At 37.4% G+C, this 26,757-nt stretch overlaps 10 protein-coding genes across 10 annotated transcripts; 3 read left to right on the top strand and 7 right to left on the bottom strand.

Annotated features, from left to right (window-relative positions):
• Positions 1–880: 880 nt before the first annotated feature.
• Positions 881–2,142, bottom strand: EV154DRAFT_495685 (uncharacterized protein). The gene has a single exon (XM_051600065.1). The coding sequence runs from the start codon at positions 2,104–2,106 to the stop codon at positions 1,024–1,026; it is 1,083 nt and encodes a 360-aa protein (XP_051461764.1). The 5' UTR covers positions 2,107–2,142; the 3' UTR covers positions 881–1,023.
• Positions 2,143–7,373: 5,231 nt separating this feature from the next.
• Positions 7,374–8,432, bottom strand: EV154DRAFT_477476 (uncharacterized protein; the record flags this gene model as incomplete). The annotated part of the gene is made up of 1 exon (XM_051598105.1): positions 7,374–8,432. The coding sequence occupies one exon, from the start codon at positions 8,430–8,432 to the stop codon at positions 7,374–7,376; it is 1,059 nt and encodes a 352-aa protein (XP_051461763.1).
• A 2,161-nt stretch (positions 8,433–10,593) lies between these two features.
• On the top strand, positions 10,594–12,162 carry EV154DRAFT_495677 (phosphatase 2C-like domain-containing protein). Its single transcript, XM_051600064.1, has 5 exons — positions 10,594–10,707; positions 10,774–10,954; positions 11,013–11,736; positions 11,822–11,911; positions 11,994–12,162. The coding sequence occupies exons 1-5, from the start codon at positions 10,611–10,613 to the stop codon at positions 12,096–12,098; spliced, it is 1,197 nt and encodes a 398-aa protein (XP_051461762.1). The 5' UTR covers positions 10,594–10,610; the 3' UTR covers positions 12,099–12,162.
• EV154DRAFT_495675 (uncharacterized protein) lies at positions 12,119–13,407 on the top strand. The gene is given in 3 exon segments (XM_051600063.1): positions 12,119–12,136; positions 12,175–12,188; positions 12,202–13,407. The coding sequence occupies 1 exon segment, from the start codon at positions 12,261–12,263 to the stop codon at positions 13,287–13,289; it is 1,029 nt and encodes a 342-aa protein (XP_051461761.1). The 5' UTR covers positions 12,119–12,136; positions 12,175–12,188; positions 12,202–12,260; the 3' UTR covers positions 13,290–13,407.
• Positions 13,155–14,700, bottom strand: EV154DRAFT_20703 (kinase-like domain-containing protein). The gene is made up of 2 exons (XM_051594368.1): positions 14,254–14,700; positions 13,155–14,189 (listed from the first exon to the last, which is right to left on the bottom strand). The coding sequence occupies exons 1-2, from the start codon at positions 14,536–14,538 to the stop codon at positions 13,341–13,343; spliced, it is 1,134 nt and encodes a 377-aa protein (XP_051461760.1). The 5' UTR covers positions 14,539–14,700; the 3' UTR covers positions 13,155–13,340.
• A 355-nt stretch (positions 14,701–15,055) lies between these two features.
• On the bottom strand, positions 15,056–15,835 carry EV154DRAFT_495671 (uncharacterized protein). The gene has a single exon (XM_051600062.1). The coding sequence runs from the start codon at positions 15,608–15,610 to the stop codon at positions 15,281–15,283; it is 330 nt and encodes a 109-aa protein (XP_051461759.1). The 5' UTR covers positions 15,611–15,835; the 3' UTR covers positions 15,056–15,280.
• A 988-nt stretch (positions 15,836–16,823) lies between these two features.
• Positions 16,824–18,171, bottom strand: EV154DRAFT_599259 (uncharacterized protein). The gene is made up of 6 exons (XM_051607100.1): positions 18,065–18,171; positions 17,967–18,000; positions 17,841–17,892; positions 17,651–17,784; positions 17,326–17,556; positions 16,824–17,251 (listed from the first exon to the last, which is right to left on the bottom strand). The coding sequence occupies exons 1-6, from the start codon at positions 18,100–18,102 to the stop codon at positions 17,132–17,134; spliced, it is 609 nt and encodes a 202-aa protein (XP_051461758.1). The 5' UTR covers positions 18,103–18,171; the 3' UTR covers positions 16,824–17,131.
• Positions 18,081–18,739, bottom strand: EV154DRAFT_495667 (uncharacterized protein; the record flags this gene model as incomplete). Its single annotated transcript, XM_051600061.1, has 3 exons — positions 18,081–18,303; positions 18,372–18,575; positions 18,663–18,739. 3 exons carry the CDS (start codon positions 18,737–18,739, stop codon positions 18,261–18,263), a joined length of 324 nt encoding a protein of 107 aa, XP_051461757.1. The 3' UTR covers positions 18,081–18,260.
• A 4,664-nt stretch (positions 18,740–23,403) lies between these two features.
• Positions 23,404–24,195, top strand: EV154DRAFT_495662 (uncharacterized protein). The gene is made up of 2 exons (XM_051600060.1): positions 23,404–23,460; positions 23,508–24,195. Exons 1-2 carry the CDS (start codon positions 23,415–23,417, stop codon positions 24,029–24,031), a joined length of 570 nt encoding a protein of 189 aa, XP_051461756.1. The 5' UTR covers positions 23,404–23,414; the 3' UTR covers positions 24,032–24,195.
• A 170-nt stretch (positions 24,196–24,365) lies between these two features.
• Positions 24,366–25,847, bottom strand: EV154DRAFT_457879 (D subunit of V-type ATPase). The gene is made up of 8 exons (XM_051597428.1): positions 25,672–25,847; positions 25,478–25,595; positions 25,328–25,407; positions 25,154–25,266; positions 24,971–25,074; positions 24,749–24,894; positions 24,587–24,684; positions 24,366–24,515 (listed from the first exon to the last, which is right to left on the bottom strand). Exons 1-8 carry the CDS (start codon positions 25,713–25,715, stop codon positions 24,439–24,441), a joined length of 780 nt encoding a protein of 259 aa, XP_051461755.1. The 5' UTR covers positions 25,716–25,847; the 3' UTR covers positions 24,366–24,438.
• Between the last annotated feature and the right edge of the window lie 910 nt (positions 25,848–26,757).

Genomic DNA, 26,757 nt, shown 5'->3' with positions numbered 1-26,757 from the left:
GGTAATGCAATACATCTTTTAATTAAGACACTGCATATTCTCAAGGCTGTGTTATTAGTATAACTGTTGGATCACAAAGATAGACATATTGTACACTAAGGATCATAGGTTGTATAACCTGATTATACATATTTAAACTCAATCATATTTATAAACAATGGACATATTAAGTATAATAAAGAACAATCTCTTTTTTGTTTGAATCTGATAAATTATAGTCTTTATTATTATTATTTGATTTGAACAAGAATATAACACTACATAAACTGCTCTGGTAATTATATCATTTGGTGATCTTCAATCATGAATGTTCCGTATTATTCAGTTGAGAAAATAAAACTTGTTGCTTAGAAGATATTGTGGCAAAAATTGGGTACTTTTGCACTGAAAAAAATATGTATAAAAAAAAACAAGAGATAAATAAGATTAAAACTGTGGATAAGACAAAGATGCAGTGTCTTTATTAGTAATACATCATACATTCGTTTAATTATAGGATACTCTCGATTGAACATGTTATACTATAACATACAAACCAATCATTTATTATTTAACCATCGTTTAGCCGATTCGTCACTACATTATTATTTTAACAGAACTTTATTTGATCGATCTTATCTCACTGTAACTGAATTATACTTGAATAACAGTTACATACTTCCATTGGACCATCACCTTATCAGATATATAACTCAGTTGATATCGGTTTATCCTAATAACTACTCTATCTACCCTTATACAAAGCCACAATTATAATTGTTAATAAAAAAGACACTTAAGTGTCTGGTACTTTTCTAGCCTCCTTTATTTTAAGTTGTATTTGTGTTTACGGACATCACTATATACAGTTACAAATGCTATGCATTACTACATAGAGCTGTAAGGTGTCAAGCAAGTACCTAATTGGAATTACACACAAAGCGAATGCATGTGCACATCGTATCTGATATGACACTGTGCCCCTATGATCTGATATTTAACAAATACTTTATTTATTCCATATACTATATAAGCATCCTGTATTTACTGACATTTTTTTTTTTGTTGGTTTATGTACTTATTGAATTGATTACGAAGAACATTCGCACTTTTGTATTTAAATAATTTTAATTCAATTCCTTTAGAATAACATGCTGACCAATCCATTCTTTTAAACCCTTTTTGCATCCTAGTATGCTTATAATTTTCAACAAATATCATACCTCGTTCATATGGAGTGACCGATTCTAGCGTAAAGTCAATATTTTCACTAATTGTAGGGTCTGCTGCTGCTGTTGTTGTTGCTGTTGCTATTGCTGTTGAGATATTAGTAGGGATAGAGGAGGGCTCGAGATTCACATCAGTGTATTTCCTTTTCATTGCGTAGTTTTGTGATTGTAAATTCTTGATGGCTTTGGCAACTGTTTTGGATGATGAATTTTGGTCAATAAGTTCCAATATTTTGGTATGTTCGTGATCTTGGGTATCCAGTACTTGTGCCAAAATATCGGTAATATGCTGATCTCCAAGACGATTTTGATGAAAATGTGACACCAAAGTGTACAAATATTGCATAGTTGGATCATCTTGGTAAAGTGAACAATTTTTTGTAAGTTCCCGGCTGGTCAGAAATAAAGTAAGAGCAATGAATGGATTCAAAGGCATGGTATCAGTATACTCTAGGACGCGTCTTTTACATACAATCAGGCAATTACAAGCCCAACCTGTAGAAGGGAAGTCATAGCAAGCAGGAATATCGCTGGTCTTTACTTCTTTGGCAACAGAATCAGATAAGGTATCAGTACATATGATTAGAACAATAGGGTCCAATTTATGTCTATTAAAAGCTTCAAGACTGTAATTTATGACTCTCTTCATAAACAATCTGTTAACGGTATGTTGAATTTCTATGATTATTGGGGGAAGGTTCAATACTGATGACTTTGCTTCTAGGACAACATCTGAGCGAGTGCCGTTATTCCACTCAGGATTCCCTACTAGGTAATCATTTTGTGTATTTGACAGAGTAGTTGTAATAATGTTGGTGATTTTAGGATCGTGGATGATGGCTTTTGACATTAAATCACTTCCAGGACGCAACAACTTGGGAAGAACGAATAAACTCATTTTAAATCGAAACCTGAGCGAAACCTGAGCGAAACCGAAACCTGAGCGAAACCTGAACGAAACCGAAACACCCTGGGTTTTTTTTTTGGTGGAAACTTGTGACTTTTTAAATTTATGACGTAACACTTTAGGCGACGATGATTTACAAAAACGAACCTTGACCAATCAAAAAGCGAACTTTGGGCTGCGAAAAAAGCGAATTTATAAAATTGGAAAACGAACTTTGGGGGCGGAGTCGCTGTACTTGTTTCATGATGTTAAAATCTCAGTGAGCATTGTTGCGAGGGGTTTATATCTACCTTGTGACTAGCTAACTGTTTCTAATTAAACGTTGTTTTTAACTACACCAAATTGCAATGATATGTAAAAAGATATAGTCTCGAATTTATATATAGAAAACGAACCAAAGAAAACTTTATTTAATAATAAAAATGTGAATTTATGAATAAGGATCTGTAGTACCAAGTACTACAGTAGTTCCTCGACCATTAGAGAAAGATAGGATCATACCCTTCTCACACCCCACTACAGCTTGTGACCGCTTGTATCATTTTGTTTACTAAATATCTTTCTATGACCGCTCACCACATTACCCCCTTTTTACTCTGTAACAGCAGAAACACCAGAGTAAAACAATAGCGGTACCGACAACCTTGGCCTAGCCTTATACAACTTCATTTGATTAGCATGATACAGTCCCGGAAACACCAATTGCTCATCTCGCACCTTATACACGTTATTCCCCACTTTCTCCTCGACATGGTAGGGCCCAACCCAACGACTTAACAAAAAGGTTTCTTTGTTCTTCACATCACGACTTTCGACCATGACTTGATCTCCAACAGCAAACTTCTTGGCTTTGGCCCTTTTGTTGAACTGCTCTTGCATCTTCTTCCGATACACCTCTACTCGTCGTAATGCCTGTGGGATAACCTCTTGATTCAATCGTACCACTTCGTTAATACGGTAAGACACCAACTCCTCATCGTTCCAGCTTGCCTCGAATTCGGCCCTTCCATCGTCCGTATATGACCGGGGTTGCCTTCCATACACCAGATAGAAAGGGGAGTAGTCATAGTCCCTTCTTAATGACGTTCTCAGTACATACAATATCGCTGGCAACCACGTATCCCATTCCTGATTATAGATCAACAGATATTTCTTGATAATTTCCTTTAAGATCCCATTCGTGCGCTCCACTTTACCTTGGCCTTGGGGATAGAACGGCACTCCAAATCTTATCTCAATACCATAAGACCGAATCATCAATGATTTAACTTCATCAGCATTGAAATGTGATCCATTATCACATACCACCTTAGCACACACGCCATACCTGGAGAACCATTGAAAGAGACAATAACAAGTAAAACCAGCACTCTGAGAAGTACATGGATATGCCTCCATCCATCCTGATAGTTGATCCACAATCACCAAAGCTCCCACGTGACCCATACTAGTGAGAGGTAAATAGATATAATCCATTGATATTACACTAAATAATCCTTCTTTTTGTTGGCCAGCTGGATGTAATGGAACTACTGGATTACGCGGTCCGAATTTTTGACATACTAAACACGAAAGAACATAATCTCTTACCGAATCATAATATCCAGGCCAGTAATACCGATGCTTGATACGATCGAAAGTTCGAGCAACCCCCTGGTGACCAGCCATAACATGATCATGATTCTCTTTCAACACCTGCATTACTTCAGTAACCTTGATCACCTTCCTCCTTAAGAAGTCTTTGTTGGGCCTTCGATACAGCAATCCACCAATAACCTCATACTGCCGAGCTTGATGCCTAATCCCCTTTCGTTGTTTGATGGAAGCTTGGTCGGGGTAAGCCCATGTTAGTATATATTGGGTTAGTGCAGAGTACAACTCCAATGACATCCCTCCTTGTCCATTTAACGCGAACTCATGTGTGTTAGCCCTTTTACCAGTAGACACCATATCATCCTCTCGATCCCGAATTACATTCAAGGGTAAGTGATAGTCCGGAATGATCGATTCAAGAGTTACATCCTCATCACTGTTACCTCCTAACCTAGATAAAGCATCAGCATTCGAATTGAGTTTACCGGCTCGATAGACAATATCAAAATCGTACGCCAGTAAGGAACCTTGCCACCTAACAACCTTTGCAGACGCTTCTTCGTTAAATCTTATCAGGTATTGTAAGCTCTTTTGATCAGTGTAAACCGTAAACTTGTGCCCCATAAGATATATTTTGAAGAAATGAATAAAATACACAATAGCAAAGAATTCTTTTTCATATGTTGATATCCTTTGTTCTTGTTGTGACAACGCCTTACTACCGAAATAAATTGGCCTGAGTAAATCCTTGTTTCCCGGAACTTCTTGTGATAGCACTCCTCCAATCCCCACATTAGATGCATCAGTATAGAGTACAAAAGGCCTTGAGAAATCCGGATGTGCTAAAACAGCATCCCCCATCAACCACTCCTTGCATTCTTGAAAACTTCTTTCTTGTTCCGATCCCCACTTAAAAACGACGTTCTTTTTCTTCAAGTGATTCAATGGAGATAACACAGCAGACATGTTTGGAATATACCGCCTGTAATATTGTACCATCCCCACAAATTGGTTCACCTCAGTCAACGTTTTCGGTTGTGGCCACTTGCATATTCTTTCCACCTTCGCCATATCCATTCGATATCCATTTCTTCCAACTATATGTCCCAGTAGCTTGGTCTCCGTATATCCAAAACGACACTTTGACGTGGACAACGATAAGCATGCTCTGCCGGCTTTTTCCAAAACCCGATCCAAGTGAATAAGATGATCATCAAAACTCTCAGAAAAGACCAACCCATCATCAATATAAATGAGCAAAAATTGATTTATTTCAGAAAAAAATATTGAATCCATAGTTGATTGCCATGCAGAGGGAGAACCCTTTAACCCCATTGGTAGCCTAGTCCACCTAAATTGACCAAACGTGGTCGCAAACCCTGTCAAATCCTTGGATTCTTCCGCCAACTTCAATTGCCAGAAACCCTTGAGGCAGTCAAAAACTGAGAAATACTTGGCCTTAGCCAGCAAGGTAAAAAGAAAATTGATGTTAGGTATTGGGTACCCAGTATCCACCATGAGCTTATTGATCCCTTTATAGTTAATGGTGAGCCTATACGGGTCCTTCTTTCCTGCGGCTGACTTCGGTATTAAACTAGTGATTTCCCCAGTGGGAACACCGAAGGCTTGCTCCATGTCCTCGTACGTGCTCAACTCTTCTACCACCTCTGGTTGGCTTACCTCCTCCTCCTCTTCTTCGATCACACATACTTGATAAGTGGTCCATGTTGCTTTCTTGTTAAGCTGCACCTTTGGTTTTTTTCTCAACTTCATCACCTTTCTCTTCCTTGGCACCCTTTTCTCAGCATCTGCTGGTACCAGAACTACCCCGGCAGCCCAAGGACCATCACACCTCTCCAGAAGCCCCAGATCCAACAACTGGTCCACATACTCTTTAAACCACTGATTAGCTTCATATGGTACCATCCTTGGTGTTACCCTGACCGGTACAGCTCCATCCTTCAGTTTAATCACGTAAGGATCTGCTTTCAACTCCTCCACTTCCTTCAAAGACGTAGCAAATACTTTTTCATGCTTCTTGAGAATTGTCAGAATTGATTGTTGTTGTGAAGCCGACAGTTCTGGATTGATATCATAATTCGCACCTTCCACCACCTCAGTCACCATGTATACAGAGTATACCCTTCCCGTATCCTTCTTGCTGTACCCCCTAGTCCTAGAAATTTTCACGCCTGCTTCCTCCAACTTTCGGTAATCCGGCTTGAAGATGGGTCCAACAATCAATGACGGAGCCAACACCTGCACTCCTTCTTCCTGATTAATGTAAAAATCTTGGATCATTGAAGTTACCTCTTCCACATCTGATACCACCTCTACTTCCTTTGGAATTGACTCTTTACTGTAAAGTTTACCAATAAGGGTACCTTTCTTCAACACCGTTTTCCTCAGACCGTAATTCATAACCACCATACAATACGGACCTTTACCTCCCTTTTCCATTAGACTTGGAACCATGTATAATTTCAATTGAGTGTAAAGCGTCTCTTCAGGTTGTAATACCATGTCAGTTGCCCAATTGTTACTTTCCTCCCCCATTGATAACCACAACAAATGGGCCTCACCAGGCTGCATTGTATAGTCGTACTGGATCTTGACATTTTTCAACCTCTTATGATCACTATTCGTAACCGTCACTGGAATAATTAATCGCTCATCCTCCTCTACCCCACCACCAGTAGGAAATAGGATTCCACTTGATTCACCACTCCCTTCATGTGTTGGCACCTTATATACTTTCTCACCAACCCTCACCGAGAACATGTTGTTGTTGGAGTCAGCCAACCCGTTGGTACCTTGGATAAAATCATTGCCCACCAAGAGAGGTGTCTTCACATTCTTAGTAACACAAAAAGCATGAGTAACCTCCACCTCCTCCGACAGAATGAGAGTCAGTGCGACCATACCCACAGCAGCCTCCACCTCACCATCACCAAAGCGCAATGTCCTGTTGGTCGGTTTCACCTGTGACTTCAGACCTAGCTTCTCAACCACCTCCATGTTGATCACTGACACTACCGCACCACCATCAATCAGAAACTCCAATTGTTGATTCCCTACTATACACAGCAATGCTTGTAATGTTGGCTCGAGATCCATGGTGGTTGTGTCGATTGACACCACATTGTTCACCATCACCAAATTTTCCCGTTTTGAGTCAATATCCATTTTATCTTCCACATGGGACGCATGAGACTTCTTCATGGTAATAGGTTGTGCACCTAAGAGACCTAAAGCTTGATGGTACAGTTCTGGGGAATGGTATAAGAGTTGGGGTAGTGAAATACTGACCTGGCTTTTCCATAACCCTTCTCGAATATCAAACTGATTGACCTGCTTACCGCCCTCCTCCATCATAATAGGCATACCAGTTGTTACCTTCCTCAACACTGAAGGCGGAACCTCACCTCGACGAATTGCTTCCTGATCCTCTTGTTTGTACCTTGCCTTAGCCTCCCTTGCCTTCTTCAGATTCTCCAGCAGCGCGGCCTTAATTTCCGCCTGAGATTTCTTGCCTTTGGACCCCGACTCGCCTAACGCATTGACCTCCTTGATCGACCTAGGTTCTTCCAACGTGATAACCGCCACCGGTAAGGACCCTTCTCCTTTTGGATTTGAATTAGGAATTTTCTTTAACTCCACCACACCTAATCTCGTGGGGAGTTTGAGCGAAAATCCTGATTGCCCTTGTCCTTGCAAGTAACACTTGTGTGATCAGGTGAGTGACACACCCTGCAGGGTTCCTTACACTCTTTTGAGATGTGACCAGGTCCTTTGCAATTGTAACACTTGTCCGAGGGTCGTTCTTCTACCTTTCTTCCATCAGCTTGGTTGTTGGATCCACCATCCAATCTCCTTTCCATGTTGTCCACTCGGTCCATGGTTAATGCAAGATTGTTTTCAATCACGTCCAACTTGTCAAGCTTCTCTAATTTCTTGAGTATGATTTCCCATTGATTAGAGTTATCCACCTTTTCCGTGTAACCACGAGGAGCTCTTGACCCACCATAATCACCATTGTTACGTTTCAAAATAGCATTCACCTGTTGAGGCTCTTGTACCTTATTAACCTCCTTGGTGAGACCTGTAACCATGCCCGTGTTGTTGTGACATTGTTCTGCCCAACGCAATAGAGATTCCAACCCTTCGAAGGTATTAACCTTGGTCTTGTCCAGATTGTTGTAGGGATTCTTCTCCATATAGTCACAGAACTTCTTAACTTCAGGCAATAGACCCTTTCTGATCTCCTTCACCGTTTGCTTTTCAGTACGACTAGCGAGTTCCACTGGATCCAACTTTCTGAGTAACGCACGCTTGATATTCATGAATTCCCAAGGAGATTCGGACTTAAGTTGAACACGGTCTTCGTACGCTTCTTCGTATTTCTCGAACCATTCTGCAGTAATGAACTTTGCCGAAAATTGCTTGACCAGACAAGCACTAGTACCATCGTCGAATTTCATCTTCTTGTATTCTTCCGATCCCCTTTCGAAAGTGTTCAAGAACCATTCTCTGGCATAGTGGGTAAGACACCTGAAGAATAATTCCTTTCTTCTGTCCGTGGACACCCAGTTATTCCAAGAAGCCGCTTCATTAAAGTCCTCCAAAAACTGAACAGGATCCTGTCTATCACCACTAGCAAATGTAGGCGCACTCTTTGCGCTAGTTTCGCCCAACACCAAAACTGAATTTCCTTCCGTAGCCATTTTTTTTGTATTGTTCTATAACCTTGTGAACCTTTAGTTTAATTATATTCCAAAATAGCAGCACGCCCAGCTACTCCACCAAATGTTGCGAGGGGTTTATATCTACCTTGTGACTAGCTAACTGTTTCTAATTAAACGTTGTTTTTAACTACACCAAATTGCAATGATATGTAAAAAGATATAGTCTCGAATTTATATATAGAAAACGAACCAAAGAAAACTTTATTTAATAATAAAAATGTGAATTTATGAATAAGGATCTGTAGTACCAAGTACTACAGTAGTTCCTCGACCATTAGAGAAAGATAGGATCATACCCTTCTCACACCCCACTACAGCTTGTGACCGCTTGTATCATTTTGTTTACTAAATATCTTTCTATGACCGCTCACCACAGCATTCAGAGTGCGTCTGTTGAAAGCTGCACTCCTACTGACTATTTTAAAGATTTCTTTCCTCATTCAAACACTTCTGGAAAAATGACATTGAATGCTTAATCCATCCTTCACAATCTTTTTTTGTTACTTTTCCAGCCGATTCACATATACGATCTGTGAGACGATCATCTGTCGTCAATGGTGTTCTTCTAACACCAGCTTTTACTTTTGACCAAAATTCCTCGATTGGATTCAAGAAAGGAGAATATGGTGGCAAATATATGCACTTATGTCCTCGTTCTTCGATCAATGCTTTGATTACTTTTGGCTTATGAATAGGTGCATTATCCATAACAATATACTGCCCCTTTATATTATTTTTATCTAGTGTATCCATTACGTTGTTTAGATAAGCCAAAAAGTGCTCACTTCTTGTCCCAACTTTGCCATTGATTTTTACTTCCTTACCATCTGCCCTTCTTTTTTTAGAAGAAGCTGATTCTGGTTTTTTAACTCCAATATTTATGATACCTGCTTGAGAAATTGCACCTAAAATTGTAAATGTCACACCTTTTCCAGTTGGTACAGTGCCCTTTGCAGGTGTGCCTTTTAATGAACGGCCGTGGTTTCTTTGCGTATGCAAATTGAAACCTGCTTCATCGATAAAAACACAATTCTTAGAAAAATCCATATCTGCATCACTCTTATATTGTTCAACAATCGCTTTTCGTAATGCTATTACTCTGTCAGAATTTCTTGCTGCTGGTATTTTTTCAAGTTTCTTTAACGTAATGTTATGCTTATGTACTAAATGTTTGTGGATGGCAGAAATAGAGATTTTCAAACCCTCAAATTTCTCACAAAGTTTTAACTTTAACTCATCTAATATAGCAGTGGTATTCTTTTCGATATAGTCAACTAGAAATTTAGAATGCTCCTCAGTCAACTTATTACGAGGTCTTCCACGAGGTTTAGAATAAGATCCTGGAAGTCGTCTCTCAGGATCATTGTTATAAGTTTTAACGTAATTCTGGGCAGTGCGTACATTAATCCCAGTGGCTAAAGCTGCAGCTTTTGTCGTGAATCCTTCTTCGATTATTAAGTCGAAGAGTTTTTCAACTTGTTTAGGAGTATATTTTCTGTAAGAACCTCTTGTTTTAACATTCAAAGCTGTATGTCTTTTTCTCAATGGCATTGACTCTGCGAAGAGAAAAGCATCTTCAAAAAAATCTTCATTCTCTTCCTCTATTGAATCTACTTCCATATATTCACGTACATATGATAGAGAATCATTCCCAATTCGTCTTATTTTCTCCATCCATTCTTCGCTCAAACTGAAATGCTCAATTTCCATTTCTTCCTGCTCGTCATCTTCCATATGATCGTCAGATGAAGTGTCCATATCGTTATCTGAAATAATTTCACTATTAGTGATAAATTCACTAACGCTTTGCATGTTTTTTCTAATATTTAAACTAAATAAAAGAAAAAAGGAGTCGAAACCTTTGCGATATTTTAGGTTATTTTATATTTTTTTTTCTAATCTCTTGGCGCAAAATTTATTACTAAGCAACGCAAAACTATTTTTACCTTGACGTAAATATTCTTTTAATGTCAGCGCAAATTAATTTTTATCTCAACGCAAACTCATATTCAAAAAACAGTACATGCATGTATAAAAAAAAAAATATGTGTGTGTGTGTGTCTGTGTGAGGCGGCGGGCGGCGGGTTATTTTAGTTCTTTTTCTCTCTCTCTCTTTTTCTTTCTCTTTCTTTCTCTTTTTCAAACATCATTCAGATCATGTTGAGATTGTGTCGTAATGCCTGTTTCAGAAGACAGTTCTCAGTAACCCCGCAAAGATATTACAAGGACTACTATCTCACCAAAGGCGTACAAGGTAGTCTATCATACACACACAAGTACATATAGAAATACGTAATTGATTTATTTTTTCTTAAAACAGACAGTTTGCTTCGAATCAACCTCAGTCGAGCCAACCAACTTATCGGTGTCTGTTCATCCAGAGGCACCCGTGAATCCAACGAGGATCAATACAGCGCTGTCTCTCTAGAATTACCCGACTCTCCCCAAATGCCCAAGCTCAATAAGGACGCACAACGTGCCTACATTGGTATCTTTGACGGGTGAGTTGGGCTCTTTTTCTTTTTTTTAAAAAAAAAAACTAACACCCCCCCATCATAGACACGGTGGCCCTGTGGTTTCGGATTGGCTTGCGAAAAAGTTACATGAAACGATAGAGACAGTAACATTAGCAGATTTTTATGAAACATTGGCCTTCTTACGCACCTATCGAGGTTACTTTCGTCGTTTCCCCATACCTACCATCATCAAATCACTGGTGGACGAAAGTGGGAAACCGAAAGCCGGTATCGACATTCACGATTTATCTTTAGAACAACGACTGACGATCGCTTTCCTCTATGCCGATATGCTCTGTCTTAAACAATCCGGTGCTGTCATGGACGATGCTCATGCAGACGATGAGGGCTCCACAGGAAGCATTGTGATTATTGAACCACGCGATGCCCAATCCTTTTGGAACAGTCAGGATTATGACTTGGTCATTGGTCATGTAGGAGATACTCGTATTTTATTATGTGATTCTCATACGGGACATGCCATTCCTTTAACCACAGGCGATCATCACCCGGGCAATCCCATTGAAACCGACCGATTACGAAAATACGCAGGATTTGTCACCACGGACTCATGGGGGGATGAACGCATCATGGGCATGTTGGCCACCAGCCGTGCTTTTGGCGATGCTAAATTAAAGAGGTATGGTGTCTCGGCTGAACCCGATATTGTCCGATATAGAGTTCACGCAAAGAATCCCGCTGCCTTTCTGGTATTGGTGACGGATGGCATCACCTCTGTCATGTCAGACCAAGAAATCGTTGACTTTGTAAGTGTCCTTTTCTTTTTTCTTTTTTATATATGTGTATGGGGGAGGCTTTTTTTTTTTGACCCGTACTTTTTTATACTGCCAGGTGAAGCAGTGTAACAGCCCTTCGTTGTCTGCCAAGAAGCTGGCCGATGCAGCAGATGGGTTGCATAGCGACGATAATGTCACAGCAGTGGTAAGTAAGGGGTGTAGGAAGGGGAAAAAGGGGGGGGGGGGTGTAAAGCACCATTGTAGTATAACATACTCTTTTATGATAGGTTGTCAGGTTGAAGGACTGGGGTAAAAGAATGCATGATTACACAAAGGAACTCCGAGCATATAGACTGGAGAATACCACGATGAGTAGTCGACAATCGTGGTGATTAAAATTTGTCACAAGGTCTTTTTTTTTTTTTTATGTGTGTGTGTGTGTGTGTGTGTGTGTGTATAAATAAATAATTTTTTTTTATTTTCCCCCTCCCCCCCTTTTTTTTTTCTTTTTCTTCTTCTCTTTCATCTCTCATTCTTTTTTTTTACTTTGTACAATGATGACAGAAAACTCATATGATGATGAACAAGATTATATGGGAGGACACTCTTTAGAAGAAGAACTTCTCGGTAAAGGCTATTTAAACGGAGTGCCTTTAGGTTCCTCTTTAGCAGCCGAATTACAATCAGCGACTATTGAAGATGACAGTGATGAAGTGCTTACAACCACAGCACCTGTGTCTAAATTAGCCTCCATGGCCATGGACCGACGTTCGTTAAGTTTAGAGGTAACCAGCCCACTTTTATCACCCTTACAATGGTCTGCCTCTACAGGACTTCGTAGTCGACGTTCTTCCTTCAGTAGTTCCTGGTCCTCTTTAAACGATCAGGAAGAAGATGACCCTTTTGAAGTATTAAAACGACAATTGGAAGATTTAAATACAGCTGTGTGGGAGACAAAGACACTTCATAAGCGGTTATTAAACACACTGTCGTTGGATGAAACACTCAAAGATCTCGTGACCTATGCTCCACCCTTTGAATATGTAATTCAGTCCGTCATCAATCTGATTGTCAGTAAATCCCGCGACCGTGAAAGACAGACCAGCTATTTACGCAACCTCGATAGTGCACTGCGAAAGGAAAGTAGCTGGATGTCAGCAGAGGCTTTGAAAGAGATCGAGAGTTTACTCACTGGCATCAAACATACCCTGAATGACCCATCCTTTTCCTATGAAAACCCTTTACCTGCTATTCGTACTTTAACCATCGAAACAAGTGCTGCCACAGAGTCCTTGGAGGAATTAAAAGAAATCATGTATGTCAATAAACGTCAAGTCCAAGAATTAAATTCAAGACTCAGATCCATTGCAAAAACCGTGCATGAAGTCAGAAAGGACATGAGAAGGATAAATAAATTTATAGAAGAAAAGGACGATGAAGACCCCATCGTACTTGAAAAAGGTGAAGCCGCTGAACGTATTAAAGAAATCATGTGGGGTATGGACGATCTTGACACTGAATCCACAAAGAAGCTCAAAAAAATGCAAGCCTTTTGGGAAAATGCACACCTCACCTGTACCTAAAAAAAAAAAAAAAGTTTTTATATTCTTTTTCTTTTATTATTATTATTATTATTAAAACACATTCTGAAATACATCATTTTTAAACCGTAAAGAAATAAAAAATTGTGTACATGGCAAGTTACTAAGTGTATATAATCGCGTCGTAGATGCCGACACAATACCTTTGACTTTTGCAAACGTACGTAAATGATCCGCTGCTTCCGCTCTTCTTGCCACAATATATTCTGTCACACTTCCTTCCAGAGGCACCGAAAATTGGAGCCCTTGATGAATCTTTTGTAAGGCTCGTGAGATCTCACCTGCATCAGGTCGGTTCTCTGGTTTAGGCTCTAAACATGCCACATACAACCGTTCATACCAATCTGGTAACCCAGGTACACGTTCAATACGATACACATGTTCCTCTCCTCGTTTTTGTCCATCCAATAGCACATCCGGTGAAGGAAATATTACTTTACTCACAAGTTGCCATATAATCACTCCCAAGCTATAGATATCCGATTTCTCTGTATAGATACCCTGTCGTAGTTCAGGTGCAATATACGGTAATCGTCCATACACCGCTTTCGTCAGTCCCGTCACAGACGTCGATTCCTCCGTTGGTGTCGCAAATCGATAATCCACCAAGAAATAATCAGAATCTGTACACACAATATTACGTGGGTGTACATTACGATGACACATCCCCACCTTGTGTAAATCCGCTAAATTCGCTGCTAATCGTAATATCGTGCCTGTAATCGTCTTTAGATCAAGATCCCCAAGTGGGAGCTGTTGCATGTGATCTTCTAAATTGCCATCATTACTAAACTTCATTACCATCATTAAATCGCCTGTACTCTCACACACTGTCAATCCCTGAAATAGCAGTGGTAAAAAAGCTTTTGACTGCACCGAGATCTAATCCGCTTAAGTTAGTTTCTTTTTTTTTTTTTCTCTTTTTTTAAAAAGTTATCCCATTTACCTCGTTGAGGAGCTTGTCGTCGACTATTTTAAGTGCCATACGTAGTGGTTGTGGGTCATAGGCTGGTGTCATATGAACGGCATAGACGGCAGAAAATCCACCAGCACCAATAAACTGCATATCAGAAAACCACGACCAAGGAAACCACTGCATGTATTTATCCAGTTGTTCCAAGTAGATTTGCCGCACCGCTTTACGTGCTCTCGGATGTAACGACTGAATCACTTTATCCTGACCGTATAGTTCAGATAATGACTGGAACGATAACTGTTGTCTCCACACCATGATCCAGTTCTAGGTACGAAAAAAGTAACGATTAACACAACCATCTCTCTCTCTCTCTCTCTTTCTCTCTTAAACTCATTAAAGGTTGTTTACCCAGACGTGGTCAAAGGGTAGGCCATGGTCAATAAAAATCTCACACACTTGTTGATACAATGCCGTCAACTTTTCATGACCTTGTGTCAAGTCAATGGGCGATGAAGACCCAATTAGTTCATCGAGTCCAAACATGCTTGGAAATAACTCGATACATTGGGTCACGGCTAATTTATTTTGCCTTAGTAGTTCTTCTCCAATCTGAAGAGAATAGATACGTTCTAATTCATGATCATCCATCATCTTTTTTTTGTTGTTGTTGTTGTTGTTGTAAGAGATAGAAAGAGATAGAAAGAAAGAGAGAGAGAGAGCGATAGCAATGATTATATTTTTTTGGGGAAAAAGTCACACAAAGCATTCGTATTACATGTTACACACTTACAAAGAGGTAACCTTCTCACGAGAAAAAAAATCTGAAGAGGACTTTTATCTGTGCAGAAAACAATGTGTTCAGATGATCTGTTATTTTAACAATTTATTAGGTCCTTTTCTGGTAATATATATATAGAGATGGGGGAGACGAGAAAAGGGTTAAAAAAAAACTCTAATAAATTCAAAAAGGGAAGGGGTGTGGGATAAAATATGTAGATTGTTTTGGGAAATATATGTATACGGGGGATGAGTGTGTGTGATTGGGGGATAAGAGATATTAAAAGTGCGCGCCAAGTTCAAGAGCTCGTTGACGCATATAAGAATACAATTTATACTGAAGATTGTATAAAGGAGAATCAGGTATTTTAGAAGAAACAGCTTGTTGTTCTGTCAGATAGCTTTGTACTCCCACCACGAGTTCCAGTAAGCAATCATTTCGATAATCGTATGCGTTGCCATCTCCGAAATCTTGATAGTCGGCTTCAGTCACTGCATTTGCCACATCGCGGTCATAGTCTGCAAAATAACTGTCTTCTTCTTCTTCTTCGTAATAATAGTACTCCTCCATGTCATTTCTTGTTTCTTGTGGGTAGTAATCGTTATACATTTAAACTCTTTTTTTTTTAAAAAGTGCCAAAAAAAAAATAGGGAATAGAAAAAAGGAAAGAATAGAGAGTAGTTTGGCTCTTTTTTTTTTTTTTTATTTTAAAATAAAAGCAATCTATCAAATTAAATCGAACCAGAGATTTAATTTTGATAAACAAGACTACTACTATAAAAGAAAAGAAAAAAAAGAGAGAGAGAGAGAGAGGGAGAAGAGAGGTTAATCTTTAAAATTGAAGAGTGAATTTCACACTTTGTTTAAATACCAAAATAAAAATTGAAAGGGGAGTTACACGGTCTATCTTTTTTAACTTCTCACACACCTGTCCATACACCCGAGTGGGGGAAGGGAGGGGCGCAAAAGAGAGAAACACAACGAAAAATGTGGGAGAGATAAGTTTTTGTGGTATCTATGATATAAATGCCCCTTGATCTTTTTACTACTCTTGTCACCTCTTACAATAACATCTTTCCCATTTTAGTCTCTGTTTACACTTTTTTTTTTTTTTTTTTAGCTTGTGATATGAATTCTCATCTCAATAAAGCTATTTTCCTTTTTATTATCTGACACAAGCAGAGGCATCCTTTCTTTTTTTATTTAAAAAAAAAAGGAAGGAAGGTATATGCACATGTAGAACAAGGCTTATTCTCCTTTTAAGGCGCGTTGAACATGATTTCTCCCTGAATATCTTTTTTTTTCTTATATGCTTACACGCTCGACTTGTTTACAAAACAACTGTCATTGTCTCCCTTTTTTTTTATCAGGCAAAAAAAAAGTTTAGTTTACATTTTCCTTTTTGCATTCTATTTTCTTATTGTTTTATATGGTAAACCTAATTATTAAAAAAAAAGGCACACATGTAAAGATCTATTTTACCCCGCATAATACATAATATGAACTCAATCAAACTCATTACTCGACTCTTTTTTTTATCACATCAACAACAACAACAAAAAAACACTCTCCATCACTCCCTAATAATTCTTGTTACATCTAAAAAGGAGATAGCCCACAAAAAAAAGCCAAGAGCTACAAAGAATAAAGGACCCAATCGGTTCTTGACCCGTTCTTTTGTAGTATTTACAACTTACAGTGTAACTGAATCACGTTACTATCTTTCCCTCTCTCTCTCTTTCTCTTTACATCATATGACTCTATCTCCTGGTAGTAGCACATAAATATCTATATATATACATATAAAAGGGCAACGTGAATGTAATATACAAAAGAAATATCCCTCATTTTTTTTATTATTATTATTTTAATAACAGGACAAAAAAAAAAAAGGAGAAAAGATTCATTTTAGGCGGTTTTGGTGGAATGGTAAGAAAGAAAGAAAAAAGATAAAAAAAAAAAGATATATATATATATGTATAAGAAAAAGGTGTGTGTGAGTGTGTGTTTGGAGAAGGAGGTAAAGCGTGTATCTGTTGTGTAATATGTATTAAATGAAAGGGTGTGTGCTATGTAAATATACAATATATATGTACGTTTATGTTTCAACAGATAAAAGAAGAGAAATTCTTAAAAGAATTCAGTTTTGCTGGGTGGCTCAGGGAAATCCTCCAAATTTCGAAGCTTTTCGTGCATATTTGTTCTACGCAAACGAGTCGCGTATGCGCTAATGGCTGTGGCGAAATAAAACTATTTTTAAAGAAAAAAGAAAAAATCTATTAATAAACCCTCCCCAAAAATAGGCTGTGTGTGTGTGGCTTTACCTGGATAAAACTGCTCACCATCAACAGTATGGAGAAAATAATCATGAAATTTCGATAACCGACCGTACAATCATCGGCTGTCACTTCTTCACCGCCATATGTAGTACAAGCCTCAATAAAGACACTACGTTGGACAGCAAAAATCACAATGGCCGCTACAGCTACAATGAATTCAAGAATTGCTACAAACCAATATACCACCTTGAATAAGGCAATCATCTTTCGATGTTGCTAAATTAAAAAAAAAAAAATTGTTAAAAATACATATACACACACACAAATCAGCCCCGACCTCCTCCTCAGAGAGTCAGATTTCTATATTTACGGTAATGCTACCAACAACACCAAAGAGAGAGGCAAGCGAGAATAAAATACAGACGGCAATTGCTGTGTATTGAACACCATCAGCTGCCTTGTTGCTATACGCATGATAATTGATATTTTGAAAGTAATGTTCCTCTATGAAACAAAGTAAGTATCTACATTTGATGGTGAAAGACCTTCTTTTAATTTACCTCCAGTTGTCTTTGATAAAAAGAGTCCTACAGTGGCTGCAATGTAAATAGCCTTTATATGTATATATATAACGTTAGCTTTAAAATTGTTTCATATACATAAAAAAAAGAAGGGAGATTATTTACGGCTGAAAGCAAAGCAATGATTAAAACACCAGCCCTATTTTAATAAACAGGTTTATTTTAATTGACCCATATTTGACACCTTGTTTTATCTCTCGTACCTGACGGGGATGCAACAACAACATTTATATTGACCCATTTTTTTATAATTGTATATTTTTAGCAAGTTGTTTGAAAAAAAAAGTAAAGATTTTTTCAATGATATATCAAAAAAAAAAGGGTAAGTGATTTTTATTAAAAAAGAAGAAAATATTAAAAGAAAATACATACGCTTTATATGTGTTATTGTGCGAAGCCTCATGATATCCAAACACTGTTATGAAAAGGATAGCTTATAAAACTAAATACAGAATTAAGCCCAGTTGTGTTACCTTCAAAAGAAACCCTTTACCAACAAAAAAACTGTACCTTTTTTTTTTTTTTTTGGTGGGGCTTATAATTCTTGGCTGGATTATAAAAAAAAAAAAAAAATAGGATAATTCCCCGGTATTCAACACATTTTCTAGTATATCCTTGAATTTCTCTTTTTTCAAATTAAAAAAAAACCCTTGAATCAAGAAAAAAAGGCAGTGGTCAAGATAAAGAGTAAAAGTGTATCCATGACAGCCTCCCCTATATACAAGTAAAGTGGCTAATTTTATCATTGTCCTATAAATCAGTCCATTTGTACAACTCTTAACACCAATGGACTATAATTACTTTATACATTTAAAATAAGGAAATAATTTCGTAGCACTGGGTTTAATAATAGCATTTTTTTTCTCTCGTAGGATCATGACAGCGTTGTGCAAAAGAACCCTTTATATCTTTTTTTTTACGCAATCGGCTGCGAACATGATCTTTATGGGCTTTTTTTTTTTTCATGTGGGGCCACTCCAAATAAACATTTGGGACTGAGTGAAAAGCTATGCATTATATATATATAGACAATCATTATCCTAGTTATTGTCAGCAGGGTGCTGTTTAAAACTTCATCAAGAGAAATCATTTATTAAGCCAGTGATAAACTCACTAGATCAGCTTTAGCGGAAAAACCTCATTTTTCTCGGAACATCACACACACACTTTCCACCCAAGCCATCTAATCTAGGCAGATCGAAAAAAAAAGAGCGAAGCCCTTGTTCCATTTTTCAATGTTGATTAAGATAGAACTCTACCCCTCCTTGCATTTTTTCTTTCTAAAATCAATTGAGCGAAAAAACGAATTTTTGTTTTGTAAACAGAATTAGTTATGTCATGAAGCAGATTATGTGTAACTGCAAAAAGCAAATATTACATCTCAGCTGCGTGTCATGCTTTTTTTATTTTTTTTTCCCTGAACTTGGGGGTGTTTGTATGTAGAAATAATTCATTTTGCTCGCCTCCCCCGGATTAATAATAAAAAAAAAAAATCGTAAATCTGGTGCCTTAAAAAAACATGTGAATGCAAAACACTACTAATAAAGTTGAAACAAGAAAAGTTAATTCACTGCAGCTTGACAACACAAAACAAGTTTCTATTAACAGAGAACTATGTAGTTCTCAATGTACATCAAACGCACTGATTTCAACCGGCAAAAAAGAAAGATTCCTAATTAGGTTTGTTTTTGCTTGCGCTCAAGTTCAAAAAAAAAATTGTCCAAATATGGAAGCGATCCTCTATTCCATATATAGAAACATAAAAATTATAGCGTCTATTACAAAATAATTGGGTTAAACAGTAACTATCTAGTTATTAAAGATGTTTATTTGAGTGATAGGTAAACAATAAGCATCGTACAGTAATTTAGTCTATTGATTCTTTTTATTTTGAAAAAAAAAAGAATTGAAAGATATCACAGCTCAATGCTATGCCTCAGACGGGTGCCTCTTTCCAAGCCAGCACACATTCGGAATATCTTTTATGAATTCCACAAGCTTTCTGGGAGAGTTGTGTGTTTCTAAATGGTTGCGTAAACGATTTGAAACAATGTCTTTTTGTAAACGGTCAACTTCTTAAAGTGGATTTGTTTATCTGCTGCTAAAAAAAAAAAAAAAAAAAAAAAAAAAAAGCGATAATTAAGCATTTAAAATACCTGAGAATAAATCCACTCTTACCATGCAAAAAAGTGTGTCGCACAGACAGGATGATATAGTTGAAAATACATTACAAATGGTGGGTGATGACTTCGATAAAGGCTGCATCTAAATGTACGAGTGGATCGGATCCTCTCTTGAAGCCAATATGTGTGTACAGTGTGCCACGTACAACTGACAGCGATGTAGAACCTTTTTTTTTTGTAGGGTATTGGACAGATTTACGGCATTTGATAATCTGATAGTGAACTATGGGTTCAATTTGGCCTGCATAAATGATAATGTTGAACCCATCCTTCGATACTTTAGACTATAGGATGTGTAAAGTTGATTCGGAAGACAAAACAATTATTTATAGATGGCCCACTCTACTCAATTTATTTTATCAGTAACTAGATTTAATAAAAATGTGCAACTCAGCTTCATCGTTAGAAGGAAGATCAGACATCAAGGTGAAAGCTACTTGAATGCTGATGGTCAAGTTCAAAGCCACTTAGATGATGATAACCAAGATGAAGGCTACTTATATTCTGATGATCAGGATTCAAGTGGATTTCACCTTGATAATCTCCATCCATTTCGTCTTCTCTTGGATAAAAACCCCTTCAAGTTTAAGCGTCACTTCCCTTATTATACAACTTGACAAGGCGAAGGTTTGACGGCTGTCTAGTATTGTCGCAAGCTGCTATGGAGGAGGCAGGGTAGATATATCCAAGTTAAAAAGCAGAAATGTCTAGACCTCCGTATTTTTTTTTTTTTTTTTATAAAAAACATTGTTTTTATCACTTATAGCAATCCCGGCAAAGACCAGCAAGCCAGTATGATCAGACCTATTTACAGTGTATAACCCCTGCCATTTAAAGTCAGTCCATTTCTAGTGGCTTCCAAAACCCAGGAACCCAACCTACGAGGCCGCTATCCTATAGCCGTCATATCGCAAGAATTGCAACGTGGCTATTTTTATTTTTATTTTATTTTTTAGTGTTTCTTGAAAAACCAAAAGTTTTTACAATATCGATGACTTTTATTCAAAAAAAAAAAGAAAAAAAAAAAGAAAAGTATGTCCAGGGAAAAGAAAAAAGTGTGTGAACGAGATTTATTTGTTGGCTGATAAATAACGTTAAGCTATAATGATACATGCCTGGGAATGGGTTAGGTTTATAAAGGTGTTTTTGTGATTAACTTTAATTTCCAGAACCTAATTCAGTAGATAAAATATTGCGTCTTTCTATTGTATAATGAAGATAAGTGTTAAAACATCTGTAATAATCTTGTCATACAGCGCCAAATAATTTTAGATATAACTGACCTGTTATTTGTAGCAATCGTACAGTTTCGAAAGAAAATACATCTGAGCTTGTTGCATGCTAATAGTGGATAGACGACATTTTAGGTTTAGAGGGACACCGTAGCTTTCTATAAAAAAAATTGTTCAACGAGTGAGAAGCTTCAGACAATGACCAAGAGTGTGAAATGCATACAACAAGATGATAATATTAAACCTCGACTTTGATCCCTCCACCCATAGATATTATTTATGGTGCTGCTCACTATAAACAATGACACCAATAAGATCGCAGTTTTAGCCCCGAAAACAGGGTTCCTTCCATATTTGGATAATTATTCTGAACCTGAGAACCCCTCTCAAGCAACACTTAAAAAATATCCCGATTAGGAACATTTTTTTTCTTTTCTTTTCTTTTTTTTTTTGGTGCAAGCACATACACTATTCACTTCAATAATACTTCTTTTTAAAACATAACATATGACATAGAGTCCAACTAACTTTTTTATTTGCATCTACGTTTCATTTATGTATATCTAGTTGCATACATCTAATGCTACTATCTGTATTTTTAAGTTGATAACCACTGATGGTAATCAATATCATAATGTTACATGAACTTTCCGTTCATGCGTACCGATTGTACAAATTGACATTTTAAGGTAAAACACAGAATAAGGGTGTACAATAAAATCATATGCTCTCTACTAACTGTCCCCCATGCACAGCTGAACCATGATCTGCCCCTTTGGTAGGATCCGTTCAAACTAGCTAAATGACGATGTAGACGTGTAGCTATTTCCAGATAAAATTTATGTGCAAATGATTGCCTTTGTGCTTTGATCTGCCAATATATATATATATATATATATATATATATATATATATACGGGAGTTACAAACTTTTATATCGTTAATAACAACGAGACGACTTTATCATTTCTTGATAAAAACCTTAGATTTAGGCGTTATTTGATAGATTTCAAGTTTACAAAAGAGGCAAGTGATATTAAGAAAATGGGCAAATCAGTTCAAAGTGATTACCCTTCTTGTCAAAAGCAACAAACACAAGAGTCAATTTTTCATGTCATCTCTCGGTCACACTGCAAGGTTCTGTTGTGCTCATCATTCATCATCCAAAAAGGCATGCATATATCAAACCATCCAATAAAAGATCTAATTGTAACAAGTATTCGTTTCAGAGCCAAATGTTTTTGATCTTTTCCATTTCATCAGGTGATAGTTCAAGACTGTAAAACGAAAGCGGGCACTTTAGAAGGCTTTTGTTATTGTTTTTTTTTTGTTATTGTTGCAATCACGTTTGACTGGCTCGGTCAAAAGCATGAAATGTGCAGGACCCGTCACAGCTCCAAAAGATTTCATGTCAGGGCCTATAAAGATGTAGCTTGTAGATAATAGGCATATGAAAGGGTACGTATACAATGAGTAAAGTGTGTGTTCCCATGAGTATTGCATATGAGAGGAAAATAGGATACAAGAGATGGGCCCAACATGAGATTAGCCAACGCGCCTTGTATTGTTGCCCTGTCATTTAGTCGAGTAACAAAACTCCTGAACGTCAATTTTTCTTTTACGTGAGCTGAAGTAGAAAATGAATGCCAAGATACCAACCCAGAAGAGTGTATCCAAAAATAACGTGTTACACACAAAAAGAATTCTCATGTTGTACATCGGATTCTTTTTTTGTACAATTCGAAAAACGTGATATTTACCTGGGCAACAATAATCACATCTCCTTTATTCCGTTCCTTTTTCTTTTTTTCCTCTTTTTTTCTCTCTTTTTTATATATTTATATTTTTATTATTATTATATTAACCATCAAGTGTCATGGTAACGTTAAATAAATTATATGGTCTGTTCGCACTTGTCGCAGTATCAAATGTGTGGACAGGTGTAAATGGTCAATATGAAGATCCAAGTATGTCGATCGTTTTTTATCTTTATGGATTTGTTGTTTATATTTGAGTTGACAGCCCTTTCATTTTTTTAAAAAATAAAAAATTAGGTGATGATGGAAATGATGATGGATATGATGATGGGGACGAAGGCGAGGATGATAGCACTGAAACAGAAACTGCTACTGCTACTGATGGCCAACCAGGTACTACCTAAACTTTTTCCCATATCTTGTCAAGGTTTTATTAAAATTTTTTTTTTTTTTTTTTTGCATGTCATAATAAAGAAGCCACCACGACAGATGGAGGATACGCTACAACTACCACTGATGAATACAACCCCACTACAACTGCAGAGGTCTATCCCACGACAACCGAGGAGACTGCTCCTACAGCAACCGAAGTGATGGAACCCACGACAACCGAAGAAGTCCCTGCAGCAACCGACGTTTTTACCTCGAGCAGTGCTATCTTTTCCTCTAGTAGCGCTATTTCCTCGCCTACGATTGAACCCACAACAAGTGGCAGTAAATCCAACACAGGAGCTATTGCTGGTGGTGTTGTTGGTGGCGTTGCGGGAGTCGCATTAATTGCAGCAGGTATTTTCTTTTTCCTTCGCAAGAGAAGAGCTAGTTCCAACGATCGAGAAGTATTTCAACCTGAAGATGACGATGACGAATATAACAGACCTATTCAACAAAACAGTACATGGAATAGTTCAACAGCAGGCAGTTATCCTGATATGTCGAATGTAAACGCCCCTCCTCCACCCAGACACTCCTATGTTGGTACCTATCAGCCAGGCCCATAAAAGAAATTACCATTTATCTGTACAACACCTTTAACGGGGGATTTGCACTTTTTTTTTTTCATTTACTTGCTCTCCCCCCCCCCTTTTTTTTTCTTTGACCTCACTCCTTCTTTAATTCATCCTCTTGTTCCATTATTTATAATATATAATTACTTGTCTACCTTTAAAAGTGACGTTAATATAATTTATAATGATTTACCCTAATTTTAGAAACACGACATGGATCGAATTAAAAAAAAGTATCGATGGAGACAACACGAGGCAAAAAAAAAAAGGGCATATCTGCATCGTAACACGTTAAAATAGTTTCTTACGATAAAAAAGAGTCTTTGCGTTTACAAAACAGGGATATAAGCACAATCTTTTTTTTTATATATATGTATATGGAATAGGCAAATTCTTATGTATTAGAAAATGATATCCTCATCTTCACGGTCCAACATATCAAGTTGACCAGTTTCCTGTGCGGCTTGAAGAATGGGAGCTACAGAGATAATAAATAAAGATCAGTTACTTTTCCCTCTTCATGAACTTCCTGCGTATAAACAAGTTTACCTTCATGACCCTTTTGCTCGGCAAGAGCAGCATCCTGTATTCTAACAGCTTCATCAACAGCAGCACGCTCCTTCTTCTTACTTTGAACCTTTTTCAATCTGTGGAAAGGGACGCATGAGGAACAACGTTCACATGAATAAAAATGAAAACCACTTTGTTTACCTGAAGAACTCTTCTCTGTCTTGCTCATCCAATTCGGAAGTGATATATTTGATGGTATTTTCGTAACGAGGAATAATAACATGCTCAATAGCATTGACACGACGGTTGGTTGCCTTGATAACCTCGTCCAAAATAACAAAGGCAGTCTTGTTACATTTATAAAAAAAAAAAAGAGTGTAAATATTTATGATGTCATTTAGTATTTGTTTATATCTATCTTACCTGTAAACTGGCAAGTTCGACCAATGTCTCAACTGCCTTGGTATAAACTTCCTTGGCTCTTTGGATTTGTTGTCCACCACGTCCGAGACCAGTGAATTCGAAAGCTGTCAAAAAAAAAAAAAAAAGAAAAGTCTGAACAAACCCTATCCATTGACTTCATTTGATAATAACTCTATATCTTACCATTGCCACCTTCGTTGTACATTTCAAATACAGGAAGCATAACACCAGAGACATTCTCTTGCTTGGCACGAACACGTAATTGAGCAGACTTTGATGATTCCTGGATTTGATAACTAGAGAAAACAAGGTTTGCATGTATTCTCGTTTACATTTCATTTGCTTTTAACTTCTTACCTGATATCACCAGTAATGTACTGAACTTCAGCAAGAGAGAAAGAAGCAAGTTGCATAACTTGTCCCATCTTGCGCTTGAGCTAAATGTAAAACACTCGTCAGTACTTTTTGGTGTTTAAACAAACCCCCCGAGAAATACAATAAACATACCTCATCAATCTTGACGGTGATTCCTCTGAAACGTTTGGTTAAAGCTTCAGACTTACGCTTTAAAAGTGAATGACCAGTTTGAGCTCCCTTCAACTTGAGCTTCATGTTGGTAAGCGCCCTATAAAACATAACCTTTTAGCTCGGTTATAAAAAACATGAAACAAAAAAAAAACATTTTAAACCAGATTGCATACATTCGCGTAGGGAAAATATTGAGACGTTGATTATTTCCAGACATTGTATTGTTTCTCTCTCTTTATGCTTTAAACTTGAATTAGATGAGCCAAATGGGTTTTTAAAGTAAAAGAATATAAAACGTATCAAACTGCTAGAAAAGAAAAAAAAAAGGGGGGGGATACAACATGTTTGGTGTCTTAGTCGATCTCCGCTATCCCACACATCACACGTCACGTTTTTTTCTTCCTTCTTTTTACATTGTTTGTGCAAATGACTCCAGCGTCTTTCTTTTTTTGTTTGTATCCTATATGAAAAAAACAACACAAAACAGAAATATAAATGTTTCTTCTTTTATTACGTGTGTACACTGGTAAAGAGTAAAATCACAATAACTGAGTTCGGAATTCTCTTCCCCCCGTGTATTTTAAAGACAGTGAATCTTTTAGTTCTATGATACACTTTTGTATAGACATTACATAATCATAGATCAGGCACTGAGGATTGAAGCAGTTAATAACGCATGCCCTATTTCTGACAGTAATTTAAAGCGTAATACACTGTTGATTCGCGGGAGCTTTCAGGATAATCTTTTTTATTTATTTCATCATAGAGAAGCTCACAGCGAATTACCCTTCATTCATCGTGTTTTTAGAAAATGACTGCTAGGTTACCGGCTATTCGTAAAAGGGTAACCCCAGTTAAATATGTAACTCTTTTTTGGCATTAGTTACTTACCTATGGTATTCAATAAAACTGCGTGTGAGATAACGCGATAAAACATGTACAATTGACTCTTAAAAATTACATAGAAAAATTAGATTTGAGTCTGCACTGTAACGGTTGTTAAGGACCGAATATGTGAAAACACTCGAGGTAACTTGTAAAGAAACTAGCAACTGTCTGATTCATTTCAATGCATATTCCCAATGAAAGAGAAGCTGGGCTTCTAGAAGATATGATACATTTATAGTTCTCCAATAAATACAAAATAGGTCGATCAATACATCTTTACAGTTGATGAATGCCAAAAAGTTCCTCCTAGTAATGCAAATTTAGTTTTATCAACGATTGGTATTGGTCAAATTTCAACCCCGCTTTTTTTT

The sequence above is a fragment of the Mucor mucedo genome (genome assembly GCF_025094135.1).
Source record: "Mucor mucedo strain NRRL 3635 chromosome Unknown EV154scaffold_11, whole genome shotgun sequence".
NCBI lineage: Eukaryota > Fungi > Mucoromycota > Mucoromycetes > Mucorales > Mucoraceae > Mucor > Mucor mucedo.
The sequence above is the reverse complement of the archived record's forward strand: the minus strand, read 5'-3'. Positions and strand labels throughout refer to the sequence as shown.